This window comes from Podarcis vaucheri, assembly GCF_965113315.1.
Source record: "Podarcis vaucheri genome assembly, chromosome: 1".
In the NCBI taxonomy this organism is placed as follows: Eukaryota; Metazoa; Chordata; class Lepidosauria; order Squamata; family Lacertidae; genus Podarcis; species Podarcis vaucheri.
In genome coordinates, this window is record NC_138759.1 from 136,914,340 (window position 1) to 136,930,688 (window position 16,349).

The 16,349-nt window shown below is 44.8% G+C and overlaps 1 protein-coding gene across 1 annotated transcript in view; it reads left to right on the forward strand.

Annotated features, from left to right (window-relative positions):
- Positions 1–16,349, forward strand: part of ABCA12 (ATP binding cassette subfamily A member 12) — a 138,821-nt gene that overhangs the window by 17,187 nt on the left and 105,285 nt on the right. Inside the window, exons 3-6 of the mRNA XM_082219734.1 lie at positions 8,641–8,788; positions 12,250–12,338; positions 14,725–14,831; positions 15,890–16,069. Coding sequence (XP_082075860.1) covers positions 8,641–8,788; positions 12,250–12,338; positions 14,725–14,831; positions 15,890–16,069 — 524 coding nt within the window. The remainder of the gene's footprint in view (positions 1–8,640; positions 8,789–12,249; positions 12,339–14,724; positions 14,832–15,889; positions 16,070–16,349) is intronic.

A 16,349-nucleotide genomic window follows, 5' to 3' on the forward strand; every position in this document is an offset into this window, starting at 1 on the left:
TTCTCGCTGAACACGTCGCTGAGATCTGCATACTGTGGTGGCACCTTCACCTTCTCCATTACTTCAGTCCCTGCTAGGGTGGCTTGGGCCCCTGCTGAACCCTTTTCCCCCTTGCAGTGTTCTAAGCAATGTGCTGAACCAAAGGAAACCACTCTTTGATGCCAGCCCACCAGCGGATCATGTAGGGCTAGCCAGCTCATTCCCAAAATAATGGGAGCGCCTCCCAAGGTGGCCACATTAAACGCTATCAGTTCTGTGTGCCTTGCCACCCTCATTATCATTGGGACGGTCTGCAAGCTGACTCCTCCTCCCAACAGTTCCCTGCCATCGATCGTGGTCACCTGAAGGGGGTTGCTTAAAGGGATCGTCTGTATCTGGTGTTCAGCAGCAAACTCCTTGCTCATAAAATTGCAGGAGCTGCCTGAGTCCAACAGCGCCTTTATTTTTAGGGGGTGTCCATTTTGCAGCTCTAGCGACACTTCAATCACTATAGCAGGTTGAGGAGCTTCTGGCACGGGCACTTTCACTGCTCTTTGGCCTGGCTGCAGTGCCCCGACTGTGGCAACCAGGCGTTGGCTTTTACCTGCTCCGTTTCTCCCTGCTCTCCCCCCTCAACAGCTCCCACCATCCCTTGCCATTCCTTCCTCTGGGGGCAGACTCTGGCAAAGTGCCCTGGCTGTTGGCAGAGATAGCATTTCCGGGCCCCTTTTCCCTCCTTCTTAGCCCCCTCACTGGGCTTTGAAACTGCGCGCGCGCGGGCTGTTCCAACTTCCATCGGCTCTGCCGGCGGGAAAGCTGGCTCAGGAATGTCTGGAATGCGGAACTCCTTCCAACGTTCCCCTCTCCCTTCCCGCCTCTCCAAGGCTCTTGCCTCCTGGCGCGCTCCTATGGTCAGCGCAGATTTGGTCAGCTGATCCATAGACACCGCCCTGGGGCTCCGGGACAGTTCGTCTTTCACAGCCGAAGAAAGACCTTCTTCAAATAGCATCTGAATGGGTGCCGCCGATAAATCCCACCCCAATCTGTGAATCAGCATGGTAAATTCAGTCCAGTACTCACGGACAGATCGGCTTCCCTGCTTGCAAGCCATTAGCTGTCTGCGCACCACCCCTTCCTCAATATCGCTGGAAAACATGATATCCATTGCACGAAAGAACTTCATAGTGTCCTTTAGGATGTCATTGTGCGTTGCCATCAGGGGTCGAACCCAGTCCCGCGCCCCCTTCTCAAGATGCCCAATTACGAAAGCAACTCGCGATTCCTCATCAGGGAACTCATCAAACTGCACATTAAGTGCATATTGCATCTCTGTCCTAAAGGCATGGTAATCCTTGGGGTCCCCCCCAAACTTCTGCACCAATCCTGGTACCTTTCTGGGGAACTGCGTGGTTCTCCCCTTCTTGTCTGCATCCTGAGCCCTTCTCTCCTCGAGCCTCGCCGTCTGCAGCGCAAGTTGGACCTCCAATGCTCGGTAACTTTCTTCCAAGCTTGGACCAGCTCCACCCCCTGCTCCTCCGGCTCCGGCTCCGGCTGGGTCGCTCATGATGCTTTCTCTTGCACAGGCAGCGTACAAAGACTGTCAGACTGCTGTGATGGGATGATTAGCTGCTTGTGCTTAAAATTGTGCTCCCTCAGAGTTTGTGCGGCTCCACAAACCTCTGTGTGTGACAGAGCTCCTCAGACATGTCTGCTCTAGTCACTAGTAGAGTCTGACAGTGGTTGCCTGCGGAAGCGCTTCCAGCAAAGAAGCTCCTTAACGGAAACGCGTCTCCTGGACTCACGACGTGGCAGCTTCCGGCGAAGCATGGGTCTCCCTACGGTTGCTTCTGACACCTCCCCGCTGTTTTCGCTGGACGTGTCTCTCACCCCTCCCTCTCCCCTGCTAGTTCCTGCCTTGGCTGCTGCGTCTCTCTCAGCATTCCTGAGATCCTCCTCCAGAGACCCCTCGCTCCCCCTGCTGGTCCCTGCTTTAGCTGCTGACTCTCTCCCAGCCTCTGGGAGCCCTACCACCTCCCTTTCCTCTGATGTCAGTTCCCTGACATTTGTGTTGCAGAATTATTCTCAGTTTTTGAGTTTTTAGTCAACAAGTGTACTATAGTGGCGTGTAGTATGGGGTATGTCAGGACTTGTAAGGCAGCATGTGCAGGAGAACTTATCTTGTCATGAGAGTGACATACGAATGGTATTGGACTCTGGACAGTTTACAGTGAAAGTTAAAACCAAATCATACGGAGAAAAAATACATCAGTTCAATGTATAGAACAGAATAAAACAGCAGCTGAATAAAACCAAAGTAAAACCCAAAATGGTGAATAAAAACACCAACACGTTATTCTGGCACTTATGGTAGAAAACTCCACAAGTACCCCACTCTGGTTATAAAATAAATAAAAGAACTATCACTTTGCTATCCTTTCATGATACCCATAACCAGCTGCCCGAGGTGGTTGCCTCACTCTGCCTAATGATAGAGCCAGCTCTGAATGCTATGCAATGCTATACTGGGACCTTGTTCTCCACAAAGAAGTAAATCTGTGCCTAGGCTATACCAGTTTACAGATCTACAGATAGAAAACTACCATGTATTTAAAGAGATACAATAAAGAATAAATTTCCAAGAAGGGTTAGAAATATGAACAGCAGTCAAAAACACTACTGCAAATATATACAATTAATTGGGTGGCATAAAAAGGATATGCAGCAAAAAAAGAAGAAGAAGAAAAAAGAACAATGGAGAGGTGGAGCTGGAAGTCCTTTAAAAGAAATAAGAGAATGAAAATGTAAGATGTGTATACTAAGTTTGTGAACATGCATAAATAAAAAATTAAAAAGGAAGAAGACTAGTTTTCTGTGTCCACCTGTGTCCACCTGCATTCTAAAATAGTACAGCCTAGAGGGAGATTTACTGTCTCAGTGAGCACTAGACTCTAAGCCTCATTGTGAAGATAAGGGTTTGGGAAACATGCTTAAAGATTTTGATTTTCAGGACCAAGAACGGGATGTGTTTGAAGGCTCAGTTCCATTCATTTTATTTTCAACCTCAGTTGACAGCCAGTTTTAATTTCTTAGATCCATCATACTTTACTAGATGCTAGAAAACAGATCCTGAAATTATTAGAAGTACCAGAATGGAGGAGTGAAGGAGCGTTTTTGAGGGATTGTTTCTCTCAGCCTCTAAGCAAGAGCACCTGACTTTCTGGGGTGCATGAGAAACTTTGCGCAGGAGGAAGCACTGGGTGTGAGGTGCAGGGGGAGGGAAATGTAGGTCTCTGCTTCTTCCACAGCATCCCAGAGATCAGTGAAGAAATTTGAGTTTGACTTGGAATTGATCTGGGTGGTGTGGGCAGAAAGGCAGTTCAAGCGCTGTGGTGGCAAGGAGGGGAAGGCGTTTCTGGTGCTTGGAAAGAAAGATCTAATCAGGAACATACTCCCTTGCTTAATGTTGGGAAGATGAAGATTCCTTTAAAAATCAAAATCAATTCTAATAATGATAAAAAACACCCTTTAAAAACAAACATTTGTGATCAATAACCGTGAAGAAAACCATAGCTAGTGTTACCTAAGTGTGTTACCCTCCTAAAGCAGAGTTGTCCAGCCTAATGCTCTCAGGTGTTTGTATTATACTTCCCATTATTCCTGACCATTGTCCATGCTGAGCAGAGCTAATATAAATAGCCTGGAGGACACTAGCTAGAGGAAGGCTATCCCCAAACATGGCGTTTTCAGGCTTAGACAGAACCCAGAACATATTGTCTGTTGCCATGTTTTCCATTGCTAGTGACCAAGGTGAGTTTCACCCTCACAGTACCAATGTGGGATATCTCAGCTCTGCATTTGTAAAGTAACAGGTTGTCTGAGGGATTCTGTTTCTGCTTGAATAGCGGCATAGGGGTCATTGACCCGGGTGCAAAATTGTTAGGTGCAAAGCTTCAACACTGGGTGCTGCCTTAATACAGGCGTGTGCTTCTGTCACCGGGTCCGTTGAAAACAGCTTCTCCATGAGAACCAGGAAGTGTCAGCTTCGTTCTGCAGCTGATAGAGGCTGGGAATGAGGCCAGAGAAAGAGAGAGAAGAACCCTGGGATGTGGGAAGGAGGAGGGCCAGCCTAGCCGCCTGACACAGAACAGAGAGCAGGCAGCATCCCTGAGCATAGTGGACAAGGAAAGGGGGGCCAGAGCAGAGATACACAAACTAACAGTTTCAGCTCAGAAACAGAGGGAGAGAGGCCGGAAATAGCCAGCCCCAAAACTCGAAGGCATGAAAGGGTCAGTGAGAGGAGGGGAAAAGAGCGAAAGCGAAAGGGCTTTTTCCCCTGTTGGAGGAAGAGGAAGAGGCAGAGTTTAGACTCAGCAACTGCTAACCTGGAGTCAGACACGGAGTGAAGGAGTGATTTATGTGTTTGAGCAATAAACCTGAGATAATTCCTACCAGTGTCTCGCTTCGCTTCTGTGGGAGAGCCAAGCCATTACAGGAAGTGACCTCCACAGACAACAGATTGACTACTCTTTTCTTATCTCTGTGGCTATGATCTCCTGTGTGACGCGGAGGCAATTAGTCAGTTGCATGTGCATGCCTGTTCCATCCTTTTCCCTCCCCACCCCTGCAAGGTCCCAGACTCTGGCAACACATGCTATGCCACTGAATAGCTGTGCAGTTACAGAACAGCAGATGCCTAAAGCTTGCGCATCTCCAAGCACAATTCAGTGTGCTGATTTTAATCTACAAAAGCCTTTTGTGTTTGGGATTAGGGCTGGACAATGTCAGGTTTTCTACATCACAATGTATTGCTAGGCAAACATCATGATCTAGCGGTACATTGCAGTGTTCAAAACCCCGCTTCCCACCACAGCGCTGAGGCATCAGGGTGAGATTGCCAAGGTGGTTTCACCCCAGCGCCTCACAGTGCCAGGGAGGAAGCAGCTTCATGCTCACCATCTAACCAACCCCATCCTTCTCCACCGTGCATGAGAGCAGGAGAAGGATTGGGGCTGCTCAGCTAGAGAGCACAAAGCCTCCCGCTCCTCACCTTAGTAGCCGCAATCCTTCTCCAGCTTGCACGCGAGCAGGAGAAGCATTAGGGTTGCTCAGCTAGGGTTAGGGTTGTAAGCAAGCCAGAGAAGCATTGAGGCTCCTTCAGCTGGGGGAAGGGAGCACTTTAACAGAGCCCCCACCCCGCCACTGGCTCACATGAGCCAGCAGTAGGCTGGGTGTTCCGTTAACTGCTTGGCTGACGGGAGCGGAAACCGTGCGCCCCTCAATGGAGCAGTTTCATGGAGCCTGCACACCACCACTGGCTCATGTACGCCAGTGGTGGGTCAGGGGCTCCATGAAACTGCTTGGCTGAGGCAAGGGCAGTCGCACACTCCTCAGCCTTGCCAATGTAGCTTGTATCTCCTTCTGCGTCGGTATGAGGGCAGAGTGGGATGGTGGCTTCACGGTATATCACTAACTGCTGCCGCTCCTAAGTCCCTCTGCTTCCAGCACCCGGCTACAGCTTGTTTCTCTTTTGGTGCACTGGGCACTGGTGGTAGAGGAACTCAGGAATGGCAGCGGTTTCACTCGCAATATACTGCTGAGTGAAGCTGCCATCGCAGTCTGCCCCTCATAGTGGCCCTGGGTGAGGTATCAATACATTGCCCAGGCCTACCTGGGATCAGCGTACTTAAAACAACTGCTAGTAGTTTTGAGTGCTGGATTGAGATTTGGGAGACCAGATTCTCATCCCTACTCAGGAGTGATGCTTGTTATGAGGATAAAATGGAGAAAGGAAGAACCATGTGCCCCACCTTGGAGGCCTCCTTCAAATAGAGGCCTTACAGCCCTTAAGGAATCTCCTCAGTGGTCAAAATAGATAGAGATTCCTCCCTTAGACTGCAAACTTAAAACTTTCTGTGAAGTTTCAATGAACTCAGAGGGACTTCTGAATAAACATGTTTTGTGCTGTGAGAATCTGAAACTGATGTTCCTATGAACTGCTATGTTCTTACTTGCTATTCTGTTCCTTTTCTTTTGATGAAACAAAATTTTGCATTTAACCTTGATTTAATTTTTATTTTTCCTGTATTTTTTGTATTTAAAGCCATTTGAGTGTTTTGTATATATTTTAATTTCCCCAGTTTTATACTCTCTCCTTGTTGTTGTTTCAGGGATTGCTTATTGGACACTCTTTGCTTTTATTTGTTGGCTACAATTATGGTTTTTCCTGTATTTTTCTTATTGTATATATAGATTTTTCAGTCATGGGACAGAAAGATGGAGTAGAAATGCTTGCATAAACAAAACTTACTGTCCTTACATGATATAAATAGCAAACACCCATGGTGTCTGTTGCAACCACCATCAGGAAAACCTGCAAATAACTATCATCTAGCTAGCTAGCTAGCTAGCTAGCTAGCTAGCTAGCTAGCTATCATCTATCTATCTATCTATCTATCTAGCATCTATCTATCTATCTATCTATCTATCTATCTATCTATCTATCTATATCTCCAGTCTCTGAACCCCTTTGTCCACGACTGATGTTCTGCCCTAAGAAGGCACTAATTAACTGCTTTGTCATTTTAATGTTATGTTACTTTAATTACATCAGAATCCACTTCTAGAACAGGAAGGCAACTGTGCAATCATTGTTGCTTTGCTATCCAACAGTCATTAATTAATAGGTAGACTTCATTTGTAATTTTCAACTCCATGAATTTACTTTGTTGGCACCTGTCTGTTTTGGGAAATAAAGGAGGAGTGTGCTTTCAGGGGTGAAGTCAAACTGTTGGGGAGTTACAGCACCTGTTGTGGCTGTAGAGAATGGTATGGGAGAGATTTATGTTGTAGCTGGGCCAAATGCTTTCAAAGCCATCTAACTGGTGGCCATTGCTTCCTTTTGTGGACTCAAATTCAACGCTTTAACTACATGCAACAAAGGTGGAGTTTTTTTGGTCTGCCGTGAACCTTCCAAGATTCAGCTTTGTTGGATGTTCAGGAGTTCTAGTATGACAAGGGAGAAAAGCTTTTCTCCACACCATGCCAACTATGCTAAACTAAATGAGCTCTTAGCAGATCTGAATATTTACACATGAGCTTTCCTCAATTGAGAGTACGATCTAAGTGTGAACTCACCCCTTCCTTACTTCCCCCCCCCCCAGCAGGGACAGACTTTGGTAATATGGCATCCTGAGTGAAGACAAAATTTGGCAACTCTTATAAAGATGTCTTATTTTCACAATAATTCCTTTTGGTACAGTTGCTTTTTAATGGATCTTCTCAGTAGGTACCCCATATAAATATATTATTGTGTGCCTCCTCGTCTTGGTGTCCTTTGTGGGGCACTTGCACTGCCCTAAATCTGCCGTTGCTCCCAGCCAGATTCCAGTACCAAAAGAGAGCTGTCTGAGGGTAGACTGCAGGAGAAAGAGAGGGGAATAAGAGGAGGTCGGTTCAGCACATACCTTATATGCACTTTAAACCATACCACCACACGTGTGATTGGGATTAACTCATATTTAAAATATCAACAATAAAGACATAGATTTTAATGACTTTGGATGAATACTTTTTCTGTGCACCATTTAGTCAGCTTTTACACCGGGGTGTACACTGGAGTTCATAGTGAGGGGAAACCTTGGTGCATTGCATCCAGAAAACCAGGCAAGGATGATAAAGTAACCTGGGAAACAGAATGCCAAATGCTCATCAGTCCATTACACTTCTTCTTCATCATCATCGTTGTTTATTTGTATGCTGGCTTTCCACAGTTAAACCAAGCTCTGGGCGGCTTACAACATGAAAAGATTTACATAATCACAAAAATATAAGAAAAGTTTTAATAGCCAATAAATTACATATCAATAGGTATGCAATAAAATTAAGTGATCCCTACATAAGTCATAATAAGGGCTAACAATAATGAATCTTAAAAATACCCCAAACAACAAAATTAAGCATCTCCAAAATTAAATTTTGACCTCAACAAAAAACCCCAAACAATACCCCACACCAAGTGTCTCTAGGTATCCTGAGAAGCGGGTCCTGCTGACTCACAGCGAAGGTGGCCTCTGGCCTTTTCAGCAGCCAAGTGGAGTCAGTCAGGGCCTGACCTTCTAGGCCAGGTGCAAAGAGGCCAGCAAGGCAAGGAGCAGGTCTGGCAGGACGATGAGCAAAGAATAGTATATGATATGTTATAAAGGTTTCTAGAACGATCTGAGTGGCTATATCCACTCTTGCCTCTACCAGTCTTCCCTGATTTATTTTCTTCATCCTGGACCTGGGCACTTCTTCTGTACTCTGTATAAGACAGGCTCTAGATCATGCACAGGGGGTCCTAAGCTGCAGGACCCTCTCCAGATGGAGCCTTGAATGCATGGAGAACAGGGCTGGGAAGTCTGACCCCCCTTGATCTGGTTGGCCATCTGCACAAGGCTTTGTTTACTTCTGCCCTTGGAGGTGGCCGCTGGAAATAAATATCACTCTTCTTTGTACTTAGATTTGCTGTCCAAACCTTCATTTCTAATCTATGCGTGGTTCTGTTTTACTTCTCTTCATTATCAGAAACTTTTAATAATAAAAAATGGACCGTAATTTTTCACCGATTCTCATGCATACCACCAAGCCATACTGATTTATGCCTATTTCTTGCCTACTTTCCAGGTTATCTCGCCCCCCGGAACCTTCCCAGTGCAGGTTTCTTTCCATTTCTTCAAACTGTGCTTTGTAGTTCAGATGCCAGGTGCAAAAGCACACCATATACACCTGAAGACCTGCTACCAAAATTGAATGAGGTATCACCCATAAACAGGTAAGGGAGTAAGTCCTCTTGTTACATAAGATTCAGATTCACCATTTGTGATTTTATCTTTTACTTCTCCAAATCCTTGTGTGGGAATCATTTCCATTTCTGCATCACCGTCTGCTTCTTTCCGTTTAATTATTTATTGATCCAGTCCTGCCAACATTTCATCAATTTGGTCTGAAGCCTCTGTGTATGCCGCCTTTCCATTTCCATTTTCGACCTCATATTACTCTGGCTCATTTTCCCCCATCATTCCCTTCATCTTCATCAAACATTGATCTGATTATTTTAAATTATTCATCCATCAACTGCCAAACAATACCAACAGTCACTGGGTCATCCAAAGGTACCACATTGGGTGCTTTTAATGTTCTAGATCTTATTAGACATTAAATCCACCTTAATGTTCCCCCTTAAAAGTCCTGGACTTCTACAGCTGTAACTGTGTTATTTCAAAAGCAGATTCTTGTCTGCTTCCTTTCTCATGGCTAGTTATGGCTGCTTCACTTTTGATTTCCCTGGTTCTTTAGTGGCAAGAAACAAAGTAAAAGGATTGAGGATTTCCTATCATCTGATTTAATTTTTGTTGTCTACCAGAAATCAGCCTGTCTGCTTTGCTATAACTCTTTAGCAATTAGTTTCCTTTCTGTTTTTCCAGCCACAAAAGGTAGTACTCACAGATTTTCAAATTATAAATTTTCCCAAGCAGATGGAAAGGGGATGTGTGATTCTCATTACAGTTTCATTGTACTAAATATGTTTTAAAGGGCTTTTAAAAGAGAGGGTGAGATTCTTTTATTGGCATTGCTCCTTAGCTTGCCAGTTCTTCCTTGCTCCTGTGCAAGGTGCAGACAGCAGAAAAACGGCTTTGATCCAAGTGTCTTGAGGATAAATCCTAGATTACTCTGTCTCCGGAGTGAGTGATAGACCCAAACTATCTGTCTGGCTATTAATAATCCCCACAGAGCTAGCAGATAGCTCTCTGAATCGCCACAACTCTCTCAACTGTAGGAAGCTAGCCGGGCTTGATTAGCTTTTAATACTTGCTGAATCCAAGGATCAGAGGGATCTGGCACATGCAAACACATAACAATAGTATCAGCTTGCAGCAAAACTAAGTGATCAATTTTATCAAGCACATTCCTTGCTCCTCTGAGACTCTCTCTTAAGATTTGAAATATTTTGATGTAGACCACGCACAGGAAGTTTACCTTACCCCAAGTCTGACCACCTGGCTCTGTTGTCTGCACTGATTTGCAGTTGCTCTCCTAGGTTTCAGACAGGAGACATTCCCAGCCCTACCTAGAGAGGCTGGGGGTGGAACTTGAGGCCTTCTGCATGCAAACCAGGTGCTCTGTCACTGAGCTACATCTATTCTGCACCCAGAATCTCCTATACAATACTCTAACCCTGCATCCCTGCCTAAGGTCACACGGAATGTGTACACCGAAGAGAGTGGTGGTTGACCCTGATTTTGTGGTGTTGGTCAATTAACTTAGATAGGATTCATGAGAAATTCTTATAAGGTCTTGAAAGAGAAAGGTGAGGAAATATGATAGGAGAGTTAATTGTGAATTAAAAATCTCCCAAACTGCCCTCTACACACCTGGCTTTTCTGAACAAATCACTCGAGGTTTTAACCCAGAAGTGGCAAAACCTTTAGAGTTGGAGAGCCGGATTCTCTCATGGCAACCTTCTAGAGCAGCCTTTCTCAACCTGTGGGTCCCCAGATGTTGTTGAACTACAACTCCCATCACCCCTAGCCAGCAAGGTCAGAGCTCAGGGATGATGGGAGTTGTAGTCCAACAACAGCTGGGGACCCACAGGTTGAGAACTGCTGTCTAGAGGCTGCATGCTCATGGTGAGTCTTGGTTAGCACATTTTAGGGCTTCTGCTGATTCCTTGTGGTTGCAGGGGCTCTGTATCTTGTCATTAAGGTTGTGGTTAGACTTGCTGTTGTTCCCAGTCTTCCTTTCATCATGCTCACTTCTACCAGCATTTGTCTCAGTTAAGAGCTGCCATGTGCCATGTGCTTGAACTGTTGCACCTGCAACATCCTGGGTGCTTCTGCTATACTGTTGCAGCATTACCTTGTGATGGAGCTGCAGTCTTGGATCTGGCCCTATCCTCTTTTTGCCATACCCTATGAGAAAGACCACCAGGGGGGAGAGCAAATAGCTTGTCCATAATGGAAATAACATCACCAAAGACCAAGTTATTATCGAGAATGTATAACTTGCTGCTTAAATGGAACACTCAGGATGAGACAGTTAAATCAGCCATGATAAAATGGGCTCAGGACATTGGTTATAATATCATGTCTGAAGACTGGGAGAGGTTATGGACCACCGGTATGAAGTTTACTGCATGTAATGCTCTGAAAGAAAATATTATGAAAATGGTATACAGGTGCTACATGACCCCGGTCAAACTGGCTAAGATATACCATTTGTCCGATAATAAATGTTGGAAGTGTAAGGAAGCTGAGGGGACATTCTTTCACCTTTGGTGGACTTGTCCAAGATTGAAGGCCTTCTGGGAAATGATTTATAACGAGTTAAAAAAGGTGTTTAAGTACACCTTTCCCAAGAAACCGGAGGCCTTCCTTCTGGGCATTGTCGGCCAGAAGGTGTTAAAGAAGGATAGAACTTTTTTCATGTATGCTACTACAGCAGCAAGAATCCTTATTGCTAAGCATTGGAAGACTCAAGATTTACCCACACTGGAGGACTGGCAGACGCAATTGATGAACTACATGGAACTAGCCGAGATGACTGCAAGGATCCGAGATTTGGGAGAAGAAGCAATGGAGGAGGATTGGAAAAAATTTAAGGACTATTTGCAAAAGTATTATAAGTTATATGAATCTTAAGATGCCGTATGACTTGTAATGTTAGCCCCAGCAACGAGAGTGGATTATATATGAAATTGGATAATATTTATGAAAGAATCAAAGTTTAAATGGGTAAAAACGACAATATGTTATATTTTTAGAGTAAATGGAAAATAAGGGATTTAAACTTAAACTGCAATTGAAAGTACAAAGAAACACATGAAACAAGGTTATAAATTTGCTGATAATTTTATTGTTAAGAATGCACTATGTGGGAGATGAGGGGAAGTCCGATAGAAATCTGAAATAAGTTGTTGAAATGGTTGTGATTTTCTGTTTTTTCTTTCTTTCTATTTTCTATGTTCTTTCTTTTTTCTGTCTTATCTGTAATTTGGAAAAAAAATGCAATAAAAATTATTATAAAAAAACATAATGGAAATAACATCAAGATTGGTTCCAGAATGGTTTTAAACAAAACAACAACCCATTGCGTGAAATAAAGGCAGTGCTTTATCAAGAAATTCACATTTTGGTGGGAAGAACTTGGCCTGAGTGGTTTAATGCAAGGAGCTTCAGTGAAGGGGTAACTATAAGTGATGATGCAGGATTCTTCTCACTCCTTTTTCCTTATCAGAAAATGGAGAAGGTCAGCTAACCTGGAGAAGGACAGCCATCCATCATCCCAGAGTGCTGATGTTCCCAAAAGCAAGAATGGTTCATTGGGTAGGTTATTTGATTCTATTAAGAGTTTAGCAAACTTCCTCTCTTAGCTGCAGATAAATGTTACAACCATGGAGAAGTATTTGAACAAGGGCCCAGGCGAGTTCTATTAAATCAATTGCTTTGTTTTCTATGGGTACTTGAGTGAGTAAGCAATTATTTTAAGCAGCTGAGGATATCTTAGTAACAGCAGAAGTCTATATACAGTGGTGCCTCGCAAGACGAAATTAATTCGTTCCGCAAGTTTTTTCTTCTTGCGAGTTTTTCGTCTTGCGATGCACGGTTTCCCATAGGAATGCATTGAAAATCAATTAATGCGTTCCTAGGGAAACCGCCTTCAGACCAGGTCCGGGGACAGTCTGTCCCCTGACCTCTTCTGAAGGCTGGGGGGGGGACAAGGGCTTTTCTTCGCACCCCCAGCATTTTAAAAAACCCCGGGACAGCGGAGGACTTCTCCGCCCTCCGGGGCGATCTTAAAATGCTAGCGGGCGGCATTTTAAAATCGCCTGGGACAGCGGAGGACTTCTCCGCTGTCCGGGGCGATGTAAAAGCCCCTGGGAAGGCAGGCAGGGGGGGACAAAGACTTTTGCCCCCCGCCCGCCTTCAGAAGAGGTCCTGGACCTCTTCTGAAGGCGGGCGGGGGGCGAAAGTCTTTGCCCTCCCCCCCCGCCTGCCTTCAAAAGCTCTCCCGGGAAGGCAGGCAGGGGGGAGCAAAGACTTTCGCCCCCCGCCCGCCTTCAGAAGAGGTCCAGGACCGCTTCTGAAGGCGGGCGGGGGGCGAAAGTCTTTGCCCCCCCGCCTGCCTTCAAAAGCCGTCCGGGACAGCAGAGAAAGGCGCCGGCCTTCCTGGACCTCTTCTGAAGGCCGGAGGGGGGGGGAAGGCTTTGCTCCCCACCACCAGCATTTAAAAGAGGTCCCCGGAGATTTCCCTATGGGCTTTCGTCTTGCGAAGCAAGCCCATAGGGAAATTTGTCTTGCGAAGCACCTCCAAAACAGAAAACCCTTTCGTCTAGCGGGTTTTCCGTCTTGCGAGGCATTCGTCTTGCGGGGTACCACTGTACATGTATATGCAAAACTTCAGTGGGACTTATTCCCAGATATGTGTGCAGTCTCATGTCCTGCAAGCTCCAAAAAGCTCAGTAGGACTTGATTCCCAGGAGGTCATTGATATGATTGTGCTTTATTAGTTAAAACTATTGAGAATAGTTACAGGTGTGTGCCTTTATATTAGGTTTGCCATACATCTGGAATTTCCCAGGCATTGTTGGGATTCGGCCGTTCAAAACAATGTCCAGACGTATGGCAACCCATGTCGGAAGTGTAGATTTCAGTAAATTTGCTTAGAAATAGCTCAAACAACTTTGGCCCTGCTTGCTCCTTCCATGTCTGCAGGGGGGGGGGGAGAGGGAGAGAGAGAAAGAGAGAAAGAGAGAGAGAGAGAGAGAGAAGGGGGAAGAGGCAGAAGCCTCTGCTGCTAGCGCTGCCTAAGCAACCACTCACATTTTCTGTATTTTAATAAAGTTGTGGCCAAAATTATGCCAAAAGCCCTAAACAAAAATTATGTGTCAATTGTGTTTTTATTGGGGTGTCTTGGGGACCTCGACACACAAAACTAAAGTCCCCTTCCTTCTCTTCACGTATCCTCATTGGCTGGTTAGGGAGCCAAAGTGAAAGGGAAAGTGAAATTTCTCAGGACTCAGACAAAGGCAGAAAATCAGTGTCCTGAGCCATAAAAATTTGTTCAGGACGACGGCAACGTCAGGAAATTGGTTTTTTAAGCCATAAAAATTTGTGGCTCCCATAGTCCAGTTTGAAATCAGATAGATAACAGGCTTGCTTAAAATGGCATGAAGGGAGAAAGGAAGTTCTGCTGAAGAAGAAACCCCCTGAAGTGAATGGGAGTTGTTTTAGAATCTTTGTGGGAACACCTTGGTTGGCTCGTGACATGAGGCTGTTCCCTGGGGGAAACTGCAAGTCAGGGTGTCTGCGGTGGGAGGGGAAATCCTACCTTTACTTTGAAGCATTGGGAAGGAAGTGCAAGTGTGTGGCTGTTGGCTGGATCATTACCTTGACTCAGGCTTCTGAAATCAGCAGGGGATGACTGTTGAGCTAGCTAGCAATTGTATGATTGCATGGTGCAGACAGTGGTGATCGTCAGCTCCCTTATTCAAAGGCAAGAACATGATCTTCCCAAAACAAACTGGTTCCTCCTGGTTTCGCACCACAAACTGCCCTACCAGTTATTGCTGCTTGGAGTAATGAATTATGAGGGCTACATTTATCCATGCCAAACAGAGGCACTGTTTACTTTACGTAGGAGGCGTCATGAGCTCACATTCTTTGGCAAATTCAGAATTTGAAATTTGTATGTTTTTTAAAATCATTGCAGGGCTAATTGATTCAACAGTCAATCTGAGCAGCATTGCTGAAAATATTTCCTCATCAGCCAGCCATGCCAGAATTAACTTGCTCAACAAGATTCTCAGTCTGGGAGAGGTAATTTCTATATTCACTTTAATGAAATCACCTTTGGAATATCATTTTGTTACGTAATATTAGTGCGTGGGTTTATTTTAATAAGAAAATGCAAGCATGTTTCTAGTTTCCAAAATTGCTATCTTGGTATGTTGGTATGTTCAAATAGCAACAGATCTTATTTTAGATTGTTCCACAGAGATCTGGTACGAATAGATGTGCAATTGAATGTGATTTGACTATGCCTGGTTCACCTTTCATATGAATCCATAGTTAAAATATGCTCTGTTTCTCCATTGTTGCTGCTGCTGCCACCACACCAGGAAAAAACAAGCCACAGTCCATCTAATAATAATAATAATAATAATAATAATAATAATAATAATAATAATAATAAATTTATTTGTACCCTGTCCACTTGACTGAGTTGCCCCAGCCACTCTGGGTGGCTTCCAGCATATATAAAAACATAGTGAAACACTAAACCTTAAAAAGCTTTCCTATACAGGGCTGCCTTCAGATGTCTCCTAAGGGTTACTCTTCTCCTTGACATCTGATGGGAGGTATTCCACAGGGTGGGCGCCCCTTCCAAGAAGGCCCTGGTTCCCTGTAGCCTCACTTCTCGCAGTGTGGGAACCGCCAAAAGGCCTGCAGTGCTGGATCTCAGTGTCCATTCTGAGAAGAGCCTGGGTTTGGGGCTAGTAGCAGCTTCATACTTTACATACTTCCTGGTTTCCAGATAGAACATGAAGTCTAAGAGAGATGTGTGCATCCCTGAGTGTGTGCATGTGCAAGCAAACTATAGTCACTTCTGGGCATGGCAGTCGGACAGGCTCCATATTCCTTTACTGGGAAGTATGGGGGTGGGGTAGTGGTGCTCACAGTCCCAATTTAGATTTCTTACAAGTTCTGGTGCCCTGAGCCCTTTTGCTAGCCTCATGGGTGTAATAATTGTGATCCTCTAACCTTTGCACTAATAATTGTAGCTGTTCAAAAAATTTGATGAAACCATTGATCATTCACACATTGAAACAACCACCTCATTTTCAGTTCTTCTTGTACGGAAATTTATTTTATAGATGCAGATGCACAAGTCTTCTGCAGGAAACCTTAAAGCTGGTATTTGTAAAGTCATGGCGGCATCATCAGAGAATCTCCTTTGGGAAGTCTTTGGAACAAACATCTATCGAACATTTTGCTTCACCAACTTGTCCCTTGTAGAGTCCTTTTTTCAGGAATTCACAAGTCAGATTCCTAAAGTGAGTATCCAACTTATTTTTTTTTGACTGCTAAATAATAACCTCAATCAAATTGCTTAGAGGAAAAGTTCCCCCTCTTCCCTTATCAGAGGAGCTTTTCACATTGTGCCCATTCACTCACCCTGTACCCTCAGCATAACAGTTGGCACTTTTGTGAAAGAGGCATTTCAGTTTCTTTGTGCTTCATGAGCTGCAATAGCTGGAAATGAATGGCAGGAAGAAGCAGGGATGGAATATAAGACTTTATCTTTGATTGTTGGAAAACAGGCAGGCTGATCTC